At 46.8% G+C, this 18019-nt stretch overlaps 1 protein-coding gene across 1 annotated transcript in view; it reads right to left on the reverse strand.

Annotated features, from left to right (window-relative positions):
• The window catches only part of Flt3 (fms related receptor tyrosine kinase 3), an 83840-nt gene extending 79849 nt beyond the window's left edge, over positions 1–3991 (reverse strand). Inside the window, exon 1 of the mRNA XM_028878041.2 lies at positions 3522–3991. Coding sequence (XP_028733874.1) covers positions 3522–3564 — 43 coding nt within the window. The 5' untranslated portion in view covers positions 3565–3991. The remainder of the gene's footprint in view (positions 1–3521) is intronic.
• Between the last annotated feature and the right edge of the window lie 14028 nt (positions 3992–18019).

Below are 18019 nucleotides of genomic sequence, written 5' to 3' on the forward strand. Positions count from 1 at the left end.
TGGTAAGGATTTTTGTATATTGGTACACATTTAAGATTATTTTTGTTATATTGTATGTATGTTTCTACTCTTTTTTTGTTGTTTGTTTGTTTTTGTTTTTTGAGACAGGGTTTCTCTGTGTAGCTTTGGAGCCTGTCCTGGAACTCACTTTGTAGCCCAGGCTGGCCTCGAACTCACAGAGATCTCCCTCCCTCTGCCTCCCGAGTGCTGGGATTAAAGGCGTGCGCCACCACCGCCCAGCATGTTTCTACTCTTGTTTAAGGTATTGTACCTAATGCAGCTCATTTAAAACTGTAATGTAAAATTCTAGTCCTTGAAAGCTATTATTATAAACCATTTATGTTGTGGGATATTTATATACTGTGTGAAGGTGTATTTGCTGTGATTGGTGTAATAAGCTGAATGGCCAATAGCTAGGCAGGAGGTATATGCAGGATTTCCACGGACAGAAAGGAAGAAGAGGAGAAATCTAGGTGCACAGGGAGAAGACAGGAGACATGGAGAGAAAACAGGAGGTGCAAAGTGGAAGAGAGGTAAAGCCACATGATAGAACATAGATTAATATAAGTAGGTTAATTTAAGTTATAAGAGCTAGTTAGGAACAAGCCTAAGATATAGGACAAGCTTTCATAATTAATAAGAGGTCTCTGTGTTGTTATTTGTGAACTGGCAGCCTAAAGAAAAATCTTCCCTCTCTTCCATCATTATCCTTGAAAAATGGTACTTACAAAAGAAACCAAGCTCTCCTCTTGTAATGTAAGACATTTAACGTATTTGAAGTCTTTACTTTTTTTTTTTTTTGGTTTTTCGAGACAGTGTTTCTCTGTGTAGCTCTGGCTGTCCTGGAACTCACTTTGTATGTAGACCAGGCTGGCCTTAAGCTCACTGAGGTCTGCCTGCCACTGCCTCCCAAGTTCTGGCATTAAAGGTGTGCACCACCGTGCTTGGCTGAACATCCCTACTTTTAAGCTCCTTACTTCACCCAAGAAGAAAATACTTATGGGCAAGCATCCACACAGCTAGTAGGGATGTGAATTGGTAGACTACTCTGGAAAACTCCTTTGCAGTACCTACCCAAACTGCATATATGCCCTCCCTCCGGGAAAATCCCACAAGAAACGGGAGTTTAGGTACAGCAAAAAACAGAACGATGATCATAGCAGTATTATTTGTAATTATAACAAAAACAGAAGCAAGTTCTTTTTTTTTCTTTTTTTTGTTTTTTTTTTTTTTTTTTTGGTTTTTCAAGACAGGGTTTCTCTGTGTAGCTTTGCGCCGTTCCTGGAACTCACTTGGTAGCCCAGGCTGGCCTCGAACTCACAGAGATCCCACCTGGCTCTGCCTCCCATGTGCTGGGATTAAAGGCGTGCAACACCACCACCCGGCCAGAAGCAAGTTCTTAAAAAGGGTTCTGAGAATTGAGCCCAGGGGCTTCATGCATACTAAGCAAGTACTCTACTATGGAGATCCATCCTTAGACCAGGAAGAGCTTGAATGACCAACAAGGGGATGATGGATAAACACGTGGTAAAGTGTATCATACCAAAGAATGGCAGTCAACGCTGTTTTCAAGGACTGTACTACAGGGAATGACTTTGTATGTAGACCAGGCTGGCCTTGAACTCACTGAGGTCTGCCTGCCTCTGCCTCCCAAGTTCTGGCATGAAAGGTGTGCACCACCGTGCAAGACTACAAAGTCTTCTCTCATAAGCACTACGTTGAGTCAACGAGGCTGGACACTGGGGCTGTAGAGAGGGCTCAGTAGTTAAGGAGTACTTGCTGTTGTTGCGAAGACCTGGGTTTGGTTTCTAGCACCCAAAGCCATCTGCAAGTCCACTTCAAGGGGGAGTCAACCACCTTTTCTGACCGTCACAGGCACACATGTGGTGCACACACACATGCAGGCAAACACTCGTACACATATCAAAATAAATACGCGGAGAGAACTAGAGCCGTGAAGCAGCATTAGGGGAGTGGGTCAGTGCTGCGGGGCATGCCTCAGACACAACATCAAGCCCTGAGTCGGATCCCCAGCGCTGCAGAGGGAAGGGACAGGGGCGGGGTGTCACCGTGACTTACTTTTTGTGAATTTCAAAACAGGCAAAAGTGATATAGGGTTTGAGAAATCAGAGTGGTGGTGGTCACTTTGGAGCTGAGTCACACTGTGTTTTCACACACACACACACACACACACACACACACACACACGACATACTGATATATAACAACAGATGGATGGACTCATAAAACTGTGCATATTTGTTGTCTGTGTGTTGCCCTTGAATCTGGAGAGGGATATAGACATTTCCTAAGAAGGAGTCCGATACAGTTTGAGCGCGGTTGGAAGCATTGCTCTGATGCCCAGTTACTTCCCTTAGACCCCTTTAGCCCTTTAGAAAATCTTTTCTGCTATGGAAAAGACACTAATATAACAAATAATAATAAGAAATACAACCAAAGCCTTTTGCATTAATAGAACCTGAAAGGCAAAGCATATTATATTATGTATTTGAAATGTACCTATTTAAAACTGGTGTAAGAAAGGTAAAACGTCGGTTTTCCCACCCTTTTTCTTTATATCCTACACTTTTTACTTTATGATTCTTATTTTTTTTTGAGCGATTGGAAATCATTTCTGCTTATTGTGTTACAAATATTTTCTCTATTTGTCACCGACAGTTCAAGCCCGAATCCTAGTCGGAGCTGAAGGGGAAGTAGGTTACCGGACAGATGAGGGCGCCAAGGCCAGACCGTAAGTGCCTCACAAGGCTGCAAAACTAGGGCAGGGCCCATCGTCCCCAGATTCCCAGAACTCTGTCTCCAACTTCAATTCAACCCAACCCCCTCATCTTCCCCAATAGAAAGCCCACGCGAACCGATCTGAACTGGGTCGGAAGGGACCTTGTCCTTATCGTTAACGTTTTCAATCACAGCTATCATCCAAGCAGGTAATTTGGGAGGGCAGTCCTCGGAGTTCTTGAAAATCTCACTAAGGGTTTAATCCTAGGATAAGAATAGAATGGAGAGGGGAAGGACAGCTAGTATTTTAATTTGTAAATCCGTTTTTTGGATAGTATTTCCAAAGTAACTAGCCATTGATCTAACCGAAAACTGGCACAGGTCGGGGTCGCCAGTGGGGATGACCGCTCTAGCAGAATATGCCGTTTTCCCATTAGAGTTTACTCGGTCAACCACGCCTCAAAGAGGTGAGAACGCCACCCCTCGAGAATCCACAGTAACCAGGAGACCAGGCTAGGGGTCCAGGGGACCAGCCACGGGTCGGGGGTCCGGGGCTACCCGTGCTGCTGCAGACTCTCCAGGACTGGCTGCCCGCACCCAAGCCCAAGCCTATGCGCGGCGGCCTGGGGACTGCAGAGGAGCGCTGCGGAGGGCGAGGGCGGGGGTGGGCGAGCGGCAGCCAAGTTCACCGCTTGCGCGGGAGGGCGCGAACGAGGGGAGGGGGGAACGCGGGGGTGGGGGTGCGCGCCGGGCCAGAGCGGGGAGGGGGCAAGGGGCCTTACCGAGCAGCGGCAGTCGGCCGCCGCGCCGCGCCAACACCCGCATGGCCTCCGGAGCGCGCGGTACCCAAGCCGCCGGCCCAGCCTGCGATGCGGCCCCAGCGGCGCACCCAGGGCTGCAGGTGGCTCGCCGAAGGATGCGCGTCACCGACCGCAGATTCCCTAGGACTGGTGCAGAGCAGAGGGGGAGGAACCTCTCCCCAGAGGCCCGGGCAGTGCGAGCCCCCAGGGCGGACAGGAGGGCTGACCTAGCGCAGCACTGCGGCCGAGCCCACGTGCCCGCCCTGGTCCGCAGCCTGCGCTCCTGGCGCCCGGGGCGCCCCGATTGCAGCGGGGGAGACTGGGTGTGGTCTCTCTAGGGAAGTTGCTCGGACAAGGTGGTTGGGGCCATATTGCGGTCCCTGGGAGTCCCCAGACCTCTCTGCTTTGGATTCCAGAGCGTGAGAAGAGCGGTGACCCACAGACCTCCCTCTTCGCGTGGGGGCATGATGCCCCCACGAAGGGTGCCAAATCGGTGCCACACACTGGCGACTCCGCAGGTTTTATTCCGCGCCTGGTAGATCTTCATTGTGGACTGATTTTCTTTGTCTCCCCCTCTTACCTCTTAGGATAACCAAGATTCCCATCTCCCTCCGATCCAGAAAAGCAGGCTCGGTTTCAATGTCAACTGAATAAATTGGGGAGGTTAAGCAGACGCTCAAACAAATTAGTGCATCTCAAAGGATGTTTGGAATTGTCCACTCCTACTTCGGGCTTTTAGTCTCATAGTGTTTCCAGGTGACAGTTATATTCCGTGCATCAAGCTGAATATTGAAAGCTCAGGGTAGCAGCCTGGCTTCTCCATTAAGGAACTCTCCTGAGCCGTTTGTCCTCTGTGTCCTAGATCACTCCCCACAATGACAGATGTGGATCAAATGGTCCGTGATGTCCCTCCATCATAGCAGTCCTATGCGCTTCATTCTTTTAATAGTTTTCTCTTCGGGCATGTGAGCATACGACCTCGGTCATCACTGTGTGTCCGTCCCCGTCCCTGTCCGTCCGTCCGTCCGTCCGTGTCTCTCCCCCCCACCCCCCTGCAGTCCACAGCATTTTCACTTTTCCCTCAGGGGAAGCTTTAAAGTGACTTCCATAATGCAGCCACTGTGGAAAATGACATGGGCTTGGTGCTTTAGGTATTTTAAGGTCATATGACCGACTCATCAACTCCACTTCTGGAATTGCAGCAGGGGCATAAAGAAATATTCCTACATTCCTGTCCACAGCAGCATTACTCACAGTAGTGAGGCTGCCCACTGAGGGTCGCCGGATGGAGAAAGTATACATATATAAGAGTGCATTTCATCTTTAATAAGAAGGACGATTCTGACATATGATACAACATGGGAATCTTGAAGACATTGTGCTAAGTAAAATGTGCAGAGACAGAAAGAAGCCGGGGACAAAGGGGTGGCAGAGCAGCAGGCAGGCATCTGATGAATACACGGTTTGCTTTTATAGAGTGAAAGGAATTACACACGTGTGAGCAGAGCGATTTGCCTAGCATGTGCAAGGCCCTAACACAGAGTCAGGCAGAGGGAGAGAGAAAACAGGCAATTTAATGTATATGTAAAGCAACAGGCAGGTTGGTCATGAGTAGGGACCTGGGCTACATGGTTAGTTCAGGGCTAGCCTGGGTTATACAGCAAGATTTTGTCATTAAAACAACAACAACAACAACAAAGGCTGGGTGGTAGTGCACACCTTTAATCCCAACACTTGGGAGGCAGACACAAGGCAGGTCTCTGGGAGTTCAAGGCCAGCCTGGGCTACAGAGGGAGTTCTAGTACAGCCAGGACTACACAGAGAAACCCTATCTCGAAAAAAAAAAATTATACTTAAAAACTTAAAGTTAGAAAAAGACATAAACCAGATACTATACCCCCATCTGAGTTTTAGAAATAACACATACATATGCTGAAAGCAGTGTACCAAAATCCAGCAAGATGCATCTGACTTGTGGCCCCATGAGCAAGAGAGAGATCAAGTCCTCATCAGAAACCTGAGTTCAAGCTCTGAGATATGAGAGACTGAACCCTCGGAATTCCACCCAGCTTCCATCCAAGTCCCTGCTTCAGACTTCCCCATGCTCTGCTGGCCCCTCCCACCAGAGATGACCTCCAGAAGGATATCTTTCCGCTTTGGCTGTTGCAAAGCCCAAGACAAGACCGGAGCCCAGCACCAAAAGAACAAGTTTGTTCCCTGGCCAATGAAAGTAAAGGGGAAATCCAGCCAGAAACACCACTTCCCAGCCCTCTGTAGTGAAGGCTCAGAGCTGGAGAATGCAGGAAAGTAAGAAGCGGGATGGGGGGTGCAGGGGTGGGGGTGGAGGGTGGGGGGAATGGTGGTGATGTCATATCCTGGGGTAGGCAGAGGCTGCCTGGCACTCGGCATCACCTATTTTCTGTTTGTCATCTGGTACTTGCTGTTGTGAGACTGTCTTTTACAAAGATGCTTATTTTAATAATATTTAATCAGTACTTGATACATTTAAATTATATTCAGTAAATACATTTAAGAAAAATTTAGGCTGGACAGTGGTGGCTCACGCCTTTAATCCCAGCACTCAGGGGGCAGAGGCAGGCGGATCTTTGTGAGTTCGAGGCCAGCCTGGTCTACAGAGCAAGATCCAGGAAAGGTACAAAGCTACACAGAGAAACCCTGTCTTAAAAAACCAAAAAAGAAAGAAAAATAAAAATTTAAATTTAATGGTAGTCTGAATATTCCTTTCTTTCTTTCTTTCTTTTTTTCTTGGTTTTTTAAGACAGGGTTTCTCTGTGTAGCTTTGTACCTTTCCTGGATCTTGCTCTTTAGACCAGGCTGGCCTCGAACTCACAGAGATCCGCCTGGCTCTGCCTCCCAAGTGCTGGGATTAAAGGCGTGCGCCAGCATAGCCCGGCTCTATTCATGGACTTTTATCATCTAAAATCTTTCTGGGGCTGGAGGGGTAGCTCTGTGGCATATCGCTAGCTTAGCTCTTGCAAGGCTCTGGGTTATATCACCAGCAAGAAAAAAGGAAAAAGAAAAAACACAAACTGAGAACCTTGAGGTCTTGTGAGCTCACTCGCTGCACTATGTGGAGCCCAGGCTGCTGAGGTCCCTCTCTGTGACTATTGATTATTCATCTGGAATCCGAAGCTAAAGCTTAGGGCCTGTTCCAGGACAAGTTCACGGTGGCCAACTTCACACGGAAGGGCACTTCTGCAAACCATGCCTTGTTTGTTGGCTTATGTTGTTTTTAAGTTTTCGCCTTTAATGAAGTGGAAAGAGAAGACATTGCATGACACCAATACTAAGTTTTTCCAGTCCTGGTACACCTTCAGTTACAATGATGGACAGCATTTTTTTTTTTTTTTTTTTTGTTTTTTCGAGACAGGGTTTCTCTGTGTAGCTTTGCGCCTTTCCTGGAACTCGCTTTGTAGACCAGGCTGGCCTCAAACTCACAGAGATCCGCCTGCCTCTGCCTCCTGAGTGCTGGGATTAAAGGCGTGTGCCACCACCACCCGGCAATGGACAGCATTTTCTAAAATTTGGGAGCTAGGTTTGTTGGCATACACCTGTAATCCCAGGAGGTTGAGGCGCACCTGAACGTTATTAGTTCAGCCTCGGCTACATAACAAGACCCTATCTAAAAACAAAACAAACAAACAAACAAGACAGGAGGGTGAGTAGCAGAGGGCGAAGTCAGTAAAGTGCTTGCCACTTAAGCAGGAGGATCCCGAACCCAGAGCCTCCTAACCACTGAGCTACCCACTAGCTCCCATTTGTTTTTAATCAGGATCTACCCTCAGAGGCCAGGAGAGGGCACTGGTTCTCTTGGAGGTGGAGTCATAGGCAGTTGCCGGAACTGAACCTGGATACGCCCTAAAGAGCAGTGAGTGCGCTTAACAACAGAGCCGTCCCTCTAACCCTGTATGCTGAAAACGTTAAATTCAGTCCCCAGAACCAATGTGAAAAAGGCCAGGAACGGTGTTGAACACTTGTAATACTGGCACTGAGGAGGCTGAAACCAACAACTCCCCAGGGGCCTCACGACCAGTCCAGCCTTTTGGGTGAAACCCAGGCCGGGGAGAGACTTTAACTCAAAAACCAAGATGGGAGCTAGCGAGGTTGCTCAGTGGTTAAGAGTGCTCAATGATGGGCTGGAGAGATGGCTCAGAGGTTAAGAGCACCGACTGCTCTTCCAGAGGTCCTGAGTTCAATTCCCAGCACCCACATGGTAGCTCACAACCATCTGTAATGAGATCTGGCACCCTCTTTCGTATACATAATAAATCTTTAAAAAATATATAAATTTTAAAAAAAAGTGCTTGATGAACAATCCTCACGACCTGAGTTCAAGTTTTCAGCACCCACATAAAAAGTCAGGCATGGTGGTGATGCAAGAGTGTTTCACACCTCAGTACTATACAACAGGGAGGATTGCTGGGGCTTGCTGGCCGCCATGTTAGCTCTGGGCTCAGCGACTGACCTTCCCAAGGGATGAGGGGAGATTGTTAGAGCACCTGACAATGTCCTCTGACCTTCCAGCACAGGCACGGGAGCATGCACCCACATATCGACACTCCTCACACTGTGTATATGCACCACACACAAACACCAAATAAATATTTTTTAAAAGAAAGTAAAAAGATGCTAGGGTGTTGGTGGCACAGGCCTTTGATCCCAGCACTTAGGAGGGAGAGGTAGGTGGATCTCTGAGTTCAAGTTCAGCCTGGTCTACAGAGTGAGTTCCAGGACAGCCCCCAGGAATAAACAGAGAAACCCTGTCTCAAGAGAGAGAGAGAGAGAGAGAGAGAGAGAGAGAGAGAGAGAGAGAGAGAGAGAGAGAGAGAGAGAAGTAAAAAGACAACCCACAGAACAGGAGAAAACATTTGGGTCCGGGGATTTAACTAGATTGGTAAAGTTGGGTTTGATCCAGAATGACATCAACCAGGGGTAGTGGTACCTGCCTGTCATCTTGGCACTTAGGAGGCAGAGGCAAGGGGATCAGAAATTCAAGGTCATCCTCAGTTACACAGCAAGTTGTAGGCCAGGTTGGGCTACATTTGATCACGTTTCAATAAATAAATAAATGATAGATAGATAGGTAGGTAGATAGATAGATAGATAGATAGATAGATAGATAGATAGATAGATAGATAGATAGACAGATAGATAGACAGATAGAGTGCTGGCTGGTTTTATATCAACTTAACATAAGCTAGAGTCATCAGCGAGGAGGGATCCTTGGTTGAGAAAATGTCTCCATAAGATCCTTAAGGCACTTTAATTAGTGATTGATGCAGGAGGGCTCAGGCCATTGTGGGTGGTGCCGTCCCTGGGCTGGTGGTCCTGGGTTCTATAAGAAAGCAGGCTGAGCAACCATGAGGAGCAAGCCAGTAAGCAGCACCCCTCCATGGCCTCTGTGTCAGCTCCTGCCTCCAGGTTCCTGCCCTCACTGCTTTTGATGATGAACTATTGTTGGGGAATATTATTCTAAGGTGTGTTACTTTTGTTTATGTGGCATTTGTTTAACTCTGTGAAGCCGTGTTGCTGTGCCTGTCTAAAACACCTGATGGTCTAATAAAGAACTGAATGGCCAATAGTAAGACAGGAGAAAGGATAGGCAGGGCTGGCAGGGAAAGAGAATAAATAGAAGGAGAAATCTGGGAGGAAAAAAAAAGTAGTCAGAGAAGGGGGAGGGCTCCAGGAGCCAGCCACCCAGCTACACAGAAAACCTCGGAGTAAGAGTAAGATTTGCTGGGTGGTGGTGGTGGCGGCGGCGGCGGCGGCGGCGGCGGCGGCGGCGGCGGCGGCGGCGGCGGCGGCGGCGGCGGCGGCGGCGCACGCCTTTAATCCCAGCATTCGAGAGGCAGAGGCAGGCAGATCTCTGTGAGTTCAAAGCCAGCCTGGTCTACAGAGCAAGATCCAGGACAGGCACCAAAACTACACAGAGAAACCCTGTCTTGAAAAAAACAAAACAACAACAAAAAAGAGTAAGATTACAGAAGTAAGAAAATGAAAAGCCCAGAGGCAACAGGTAGACAGAATAATTTAAGTTAGGAAAAGCTGGCAAGAAATAAGCCAAGTTAAGGCTGGGCATTCATAAGTAATAATAAGCCTTCGTGTGTGATTCATTTGGGAGCTGGGTGGTGGGCCCCCAAAAGAGTTAAAAAACAACAACAACAACAACAACAAACTTATATGAAACTGTGAGTGGAATAAATCTTTCCTCCCCAGTTGCTTTTGGTCATGTTTCATCACAGCAATGGTAACCATAACTAAGACAGATGTGTGTGTGTGTGTGTGTGTGTGTGTGTGTGTGTGAGAGAGAGAGAGAGAGAGAGAGAGAGAGAGAGAGAGAGAGAGAGAGAATGAGACAGACAGACAGACACAGGCATGTGCCACCACCGCCTGGCATAAATATATTTAAAAAAACAAACAAACAAGAACCCCAAGAACAACAGCAGAAAGATGGATAGCACCTGAAGAATGACCCTCGGAATTGACCTCTGGCCTCGACACATTTGCTCACACGCATGCGTACCTGCACTCACGGGAACACACGCAGCTCCCTGCAAAAGGACCACGTCACAGATTTTCACCCTGTGATTGGACAGGGATAGTGCTAATCTTCCTGTGTTATGATTTTAGTATATGTGCTGCTGAAGCAAGTGCCAAGCTATAGATATTTTTAAAGGTTTATTTTAAAGTGTGTGTGTGTGTGTGTGTGTTGCTAGAGTTTTCCTGCCTTGCCCACAGTCAGGACAAATCTTTGTCACCCGCCAGTCCCACAGCCACTCAGACCCAACCAAGTAAACACAGAGACTTATATTGCTTACAAACTATATGGCCGTGGCAGGCTTCTTGCTAACTGTTCTTATATCTTAAAGTAACCCATTTCTAGAAATCTATACCTTGCCACGTGGCTCGTGGCTTACCAGCATCTTCACATGCTTCTTGTGCTGGCGGCATCTGGCAGTCAGTCCTTCTGACTTCCTGTCCTTTTATTTCTCCTCTCTGTTAATCCTGCCTATACTTCCTGCCTAGCCACAGCCGATCAGGTTTTATTTATTGATCAATCAGAACAACTTGACATACAGACCATCCCCCAGCACAGCCAAGTGCAGACCATCTCAGACACCTGCACTCAGGCCCGTGGTCCTAATCATCCTCTATGCGGACCTGCTGGGTAACGCCACAAAGAACCCAAGAAGGGCTCCCACAGGACATACAGAACATCCCACAGCAGAGAAGGCAGAACAGAAACACTATAAAAAGACAGACACACAGGAAGTAGCTCTGGTTCGGAGAACATCCCACAGCATGTGTGTGTGTGTGTGTGTGTGTGTGTGTGTAGCTATGTGCACATATGAGTGCCCGTGTCTGAGGAGACCAGAAGAGGGCACTGGATCCCATGGAGATGGAGTTACAGGTAGTTACGGGAACCAACCTCAAGTCTTCCTCAGTAGTGTTCCCTCTTAACCTCTGAGGTCTCTATGCTACTTTTTTTTTTCTTTTTAGTTAAAATCTGGTGCATGATATAATTTTTATGGCCACACCACTGCCTATAAACTGTATCTTTTTATGCAGCTTTTCATTTCCTGACGTGGAATGTTGCTTCCCCCGATCTGGCCGCTTGATTTCTCAGCACCTCTCTGCCCCAGTTCCCACCTTGGTGCTGCGTAGCACACCTCTCGCACCCTCTGCCCTCAAAGAACACAGACATCCTTGCTGCAGACAGCCCCTGCCTCACAAGCGCCCATCCACCTCCACCATTATGTCCGCTCTGAAAGGCCCCGTTGCCTGTACCTTAATTCAGGTTTAATTAGATCTGTGTGATTAGTCTGGAAGGTGAGCTTTGGAAGATGTTTACAGGAAGGAGAGGGAAGGATGTGATTGGACAGAGGGAAATCTGAAGGACCTACCATCAGTCAGGGCGACTGCTACGGGATGCTCCCGCCGGGAACTCACTGGATGAGTCAGGCTCACAGTTGGAGAAGGAGGAGGTTAAATGAAGCCAGGGGGATTGATTTCACATGGTGCTTTGATTTGAACGGGGAATTGGGTGAAACTAAGGCGGCATACATTTCATGCCATGGAAAGAAGGAAGAATATTTAGACCTTGTCCATATCACGGCAAAGATTTCGCAGTTGACCAGCAACCTGCTCACCTCTGAACAAAACCAGGCGGGAGCAAGCTTCAGGGCATTTTACTGCCGCGGTCAGGATTTCCGAGAAGATTTTATCCCTTTGGTTTCCCTCCTCCCTGACCTTAAAAACTGCAGCATCAGAGCAAACAGTAATTATATATGTGCATATAAACATTTATGACAACATATTTAATATCTTATATATTAATCTATAATACACTAATATAATGTCTATGACACTGGATCACATCTCTGAATTTATGGCTGACAACAACAACAACAACAAAAAATTCTGTTCACTGAAGACTTTTTATGCCTGAATCAATGCCAATGAATTCAAGTGACCACAAGCCCATTTTAGCTAAAGTTAAAATTGCTCACAGTCATGAGCCCAAGGGTCTCCACCTGCTAGTCTGCATGTCCTTGTGTGTCGCCGTCCTCAGAACACAGGCCGGACCTAAAGATTCACTCCTAACACAGGACATGGCACAAAGCAGTGGGGTGTCATTTCCCATGTCAGGTCACAAAAAGACACACCCTCTCCCCACCCCTCTCTCCTACAGCTTGTAAACTTCTCCGTGGAGAGGTCTAGACTTGAACAGGCACACATGTGAGCTTAGACAGTGATCCTGCAGGTCAAGGTTAAGATGGCTACAGTCTTAGTTTTGAAGGTAGTCTGAGGGCGAGTCTGAGTGGAGGGTCTTTCTGACACATAAAAACCAGGAAATAAAAAAGGGGGGCTGTTTCAGGCTACTAAGGTGTGGGGGAACCTGCTAAGCAGCCATCAGTAACTCTTAGCCTCCATTCCTTAGTCCACGTGCTGATGAAGAAAGGCACAGAACCATAGTCAAACCATTCATTCTGTTCTATGAAGGGAGGAAGCAGGGGATGGTGGCCCAGGCTGGTAATTCCAGCATTCCAGAGGCAGGAGGCTTAGCTGCGAATTCAAAGTCAGTTGGGGCTATGTCTCAAAAAAGCAGAAACAAAACAAAAAGCGAAGCGCTCTGAATGTGTTGAAAGAATAGCAATGCTAATTTACTAGTGCACATTATAAATGAACACATGTATTTCCATCCTTAAGGCTGCAGTTTGGGTCACGTGGTGTAAAGGCCTGGTCCCCAGGTAATGGTGCTATTGGGAGGTGGCAGGGCCTTTAGGTGGAGCCTGGTGGAAGAAAGAAAGTCACTGGGCACGTACCCTTGAAGGAGATATTACAAGCTGGTCCCTTTGTTTCTTCTCTGCCTTCCCGGCTGCCCTGAGGTAAATGGAGTGCCTCCATCCTGACGCCTCACCGTGATGTACTAAGCAACCAGAGTGAAACACTGGAAACCATGAGCCAAATGAAGCTTTCTGTTTTTCTGGGATTTATAACTGCTTTTGTTTTTGTTTTTATTTATTTACTTATTTATTTGTTTGGTTGGTTTTGGTTTTTCGAGACAGGGTTTCTCTGTGTAGTTTTGGTGCCTGTCCTGGATCTCGCTCTGTAGACCAGGCTGGCCTTGAACTCACTATTTTTGTTTTTTTAAACAGAAAGTTTACAGTGTAAAATGTCTTTTGTGTTGACCTACTCTGCATAGGATAGATGCTTTTGTACCAGTCAGTCATATGTTCCTTCTTGGGTCCAATGTCACAGATCATGGTGACGGCTTTTGGACTCAAACCCCTGAGAGTTTACTTTTCTCCAGCCCCGTTTTTCTCACTGAAACTCAAAATGACTTCCTGCATCGTATTCGCTGGCCAAGCCAGCAACTGATCCACAGATCACAAGGTACCGGGGTGGCTGTGGACCCGGCAGTGGCAGGGTGTGTTGCTGGCTGGAGTCCCTATAGCCCTGGGGACTGGTTAGAGCCTAAGGGGTTTGCTGTCTTCACGGCAGAGGTGGGGCTGGGGCTGGAGTCCTCTGGGAGCATCATCATCACCTAGGTGACCGTAGAGCCCAAGTTTGGCCAGTGTGCTGACCGTATCAGACAACCATACATTGATTTTATTTTTTTTTTAGTTTATTTGTCACAGCAATGGAAAATGAACTAACATAATATTTACAACACAGGCTGGAAGATAGCATAGAAGAAAGAGAAGAGGCTGTTTTAGTGATGTGTTTTTACTTTTTGGTTTCTCTAACCAGCTCTTCTGGCTGGTTTGGTTGTTTTGTTTTGTTCTTTTTTGTTGTTGTTGTTTTGTTTTGTTTTTTCGAGACAGGGTTTCTCTCTGTAGTTTTGGAACCTGTCCTGGAACTCACTCTGTAGACCAGGCTGGCCTTGAACTCACAGAGATCTGCCTGGCTCTGCCTCCCGAGTGTTGGGATTAAACTTCCAAGTGCTAGGATTAAAGGTGTGTGCCACCACCACCTGGCAAAACATTCCTTCTTTCTTTCTTTCTTTCTTTCTTTCTTTCTTTCTTTCTTTCTTTCTTTCTTTCTTTCTTTCTTTCTTTCTTCCTTCCTTCCTTCCTTCCTTCCTTCCTTCCTTTCTTTCTTTCTTTCTTTCTTTCTTTCTTTCTTTCTTTCTTTCTTTCATTCTTTGGTTTTTGAGACAAGGTTTCTCTGTGTAACAGCCCTAGCTGTCCTAGAACTCACTCTGTAGACCAGGCTGGCCTCAAACTCACAGAGATCCACCTGCCTTTGCCCGTTTTAATTAATTTTTGTTTTCTTTTAGACAGAGTCTCAATCTGTAGCCAGGTTGGTTGGAACTCACTATGTTGCCTAGGCTGGCCACAAACTCATGGTAATCCTGCTGAGGTTATGGGCATGATTTTCTCCCTGAAGTGACTGAGCTGAGGGTCTTGGTGTACATACTCTGAACCACACCTCCAACCCCATTAACCAAGTCATTATTTACCATCATCATCACCATCATCCTTTAGATGGGATTTTGCTATATGTAGCCCAAGCTGGCCTCAAACTCAAGGCAATTCTCCTGCCTCAGTCACCGGAGGGCTTGAATAAACAGCACAGCTAGGTCTTTAAGACTCAGTATCTGTGTTACATTTCACACACAATTTGGACCAAATTGGACATTCAATACTATATCTCAAGTGCTGGACAGCCATACACGGCTAGTGCAGCCATATAAGACAGCACTGTCTCAGATTTTCTGTGTGCCATCCAAAAAATATTATCTATACACATTACAAATAGCAGTTATATTATCTGTAAGTACAGTTTTGTTTTTTTTTTTCAAAACTCATGTTTCTTTATTATCAGTTCAAATTCTTCTATTAAAAACAAAAAACAAACAAAAAAACCCAGCTGGGTGGTAGTGGTGTATGCTTTTAATCCCAGCACTTGGGAGGCAGAAGCAGGCAGACATCAGTGAGTTCAAAACCAGTCTGGTCTACAAAGTGAGTTCCAGGACAGTAAGGACTGTTACACAGAGAAACTCTGTCTTGAAAAACCAACCTCCCCCCCCCCCCCCCCGCCAAAAAGAAAGGAAGGAAGGAAGAAAACAAGGGATGGCTCAGAGGTTAAGAGCATTGGCTGCTCTTCCAGAGGTCCTGAGTTCAGTTCCCAACAACCACATGGTGGCTCACAACCATCTGTACTGAGATCTGATGCCCTCTTCTGGCCTGCAGGCGTACATGCAGGCAGAACACTGTATACATAATAAATAAATCTTTAAAACAAACAAAACAAACAAACTAACAAATAATGATAATAGTAAGCACCCATGTCTAACTAATCTCCAATACTTGCCTAGGAAGGATTTCTTTCTTTTTTTTTTGACTTTTATTCTATAATATTGCTGCCACTTTTTTTTTTTTTTTTTTTTTTTTGGTATTTTTATTGATGCTGTGGATTGTCCTAGTTAGAGAAGACTAGTTGAGGAGGAGAGGGTTTATTTGGCTTCCAATTGTAGTCTGTCATTGGAGGAAGTTAGGGCAGGAGCTGATGCAGAGGCCATGGAAGGGGTGCTTTCTCATAGAACCCAGGACCGCCAGCCCAGGGACGGCACCACCCACAATGGGCGGGGCCCTCCTCCATCAATCACTGATTAAGAAAATGCTCTACAGGCTTGCCTACAGCCGGATCTTACCGAGGCATTTTCTCAATTGGGGTTCCCTTCTTTCAGGTAACTCTAGCTTGTGTCAAGCTGATATACAACCAGCCAGCCCATGGACGTTCTGTATTGGTTGCTTGTTCACGTGTTTTGATCTTGGTTTGTAACATGCTGCATGGTTACTTTGTTTCCTTCTCTCTGAGCAATGCGGGGGGATGGAGCCTGGCATCTCGAACACACTGGGAAGCTGCCTTCCTGCCCACGAACACCCACAGCCCAGTGGAAAGAAACTTCAGCCGTGACCTGGATAATCTCTAATCCTGGTAGATACTTCCGTGTGTAGAACAAAGGAATCATGGTGGTGCGTGCTTGACCTCTCAGTACTTGAGACATACCGTCAGGAGCTCGGATACTCTTTGGCTATACCGTAACTTCAAAGGTAGCCTGGGTGACATTTCAAAAACTGCAAAACAGGCCCGAGAGAGGGCGTGGCCTGCACCCACGGCCAAGCCGGATGATCTGAGTTCGATTTTAGGAGCCCCACGTGGTAGAAGGATAGGACCAACTCCTGAAAGTTGTCCTTTGACCTCTGCACATGCACAAAACACATAAAAAGAAAGTACAAAATAAAGAAAGAGAGAAAAGCCCAAGAAAGGGAGTTCTAGAAGGACCCAGCCCCCTCGAGTCACAGCCTGAAGACCGGAAGCTCTACTTCCAGCCACTCGCCATCACACAAGGGGGTAATTAACTGGCGTTGTACAGCACATCTGGAGGGGCCTCAAACCTCCTGCTGCCGTGCACCTGCGCACAGCCTGAGGCTCCAACGCAGAGGCCACTACTCTGCTTATGTACACCGTGCTTGTCTAAAATGCTAGGGAAGCTCCCTCCACTCTCCCGAGATCGACGGAGGAAGCAGTTCTCAGGTTCCAACATAAGCCATGGTATCGCTGTGCGTCTGTTACAGCTGAAGAAGCAACATAGAATCTACACGGCAACATCTAATTGGAATCAAAGTCTACACAAGCTGACACACAAAGGACACAAACTGACGGCCACAAGTGTGTTGTGAAAAGAAGGCTACCCCCTAGAAGAAGGCCCTCATATACTAGTGGAAGAGACATCGCCCCAATAGACACGGAGATCTATCTTAACATAGAAATATGAAAAAGAAGCCGGGCGGTGGTGGTGCACGCCTTTAATCCCAGCACTTGGGAGGCAGAGCCAGGCGAATCTCTGTCAGTTCGAGGCCGGCCTGGGCTACCAAGTGAGCTCCAGGAAAGGCACAAAGCTACGCAGAGAAACCCTGTCTGGAAAAACAAAAAAAAAAAAAAAATGAAAAAGAAAGCGACATGACCTTTCTAAAAGTCCATGGCTCTCTAGAAATGGATCCAAGGATACTGAAGTGGATGGATTATTGCAGAAAGACTGGAAAAGGATGATGCTAAATCTTAGTGACCTCAAGCAAATAACTAGATGGCTGGATGAAGGAAGACAATACAGGCATAAAGGAGAAATTCAGTAAGAGACAAAGATTTTGAAGAAAACAGGCAAACGAAGCGACGTAGGCAATTCCAGAACTTTCGTGTGTTGTTTTTAATTAGGGTCCCGCTATGCAGCTCCAGCGGACCTGGAACTCCATATGTAGACCCAGCTGGCCTTGAACTCCCAGAGATCCACTTGCTTCTGCCTCCCTCCTGAGTGCTAGAATTAAAGACATGTGCCAACTGACTCAGCTGCAATCCCAGCATTTGTGAGGTGGAGGCAGGTGAATCGGAAGGGCCCATGTTCACTTTGTAGCAAGTTTCTGGAGGTCGGGGCTACATGAAACACTGCCTTGAATAAAGAAGAAATCTTGGAGCTTAAAATCTCAATAAAGCAAATAAAAGTTGAAAGCCTCCAACAGACTAGAAACAGCATGAGAGAGACCATCAGGGACGGAAAACTAAGCTGAAGGATTAACACATTCAGACACACAAAGCCAAACTAGGGAAGAGTGACCAGAACACACCGGGATCTACAGGATGCCATTCAAAGACTAAGACTCAGAATCGGTGAATACGACTACCAACTGAAGCAACAGAAAATTCAATCGGTGAAACAATAGGAAAGTCTCCAAACTGTGGGAAAGATACGTAAATCCAGGCAGAGGAGGCATTTTCCATTCCGAGTAGACACAACCAGAAGTGAACCGGTACACATAATGTAATTAATAGTTGTGCTTACTGAGTACCTGAGTACGCCAGAGAGATGGATATTACAGCAGATGGCAGTAGAGCCCGCAGGATCATGGGGAATAACTTGAAAAGCAGAAGCCAGTTCGTTAGAAAACAGATCT

Source organism: Peromyscus leucopus, chromosome 23 (assembly GCF_004664715.2).
Source record: "Peromyscus leucopus breed LL Stock chromosome 23, UCI_PerLeu_2.1, whole genome shotgun sequence".
NCBI lineage: Eukaryota > Metazoa > Chordata > Mammalia > Rodentia > Cricetidae > Peromyscus > Peromyscus leucopus.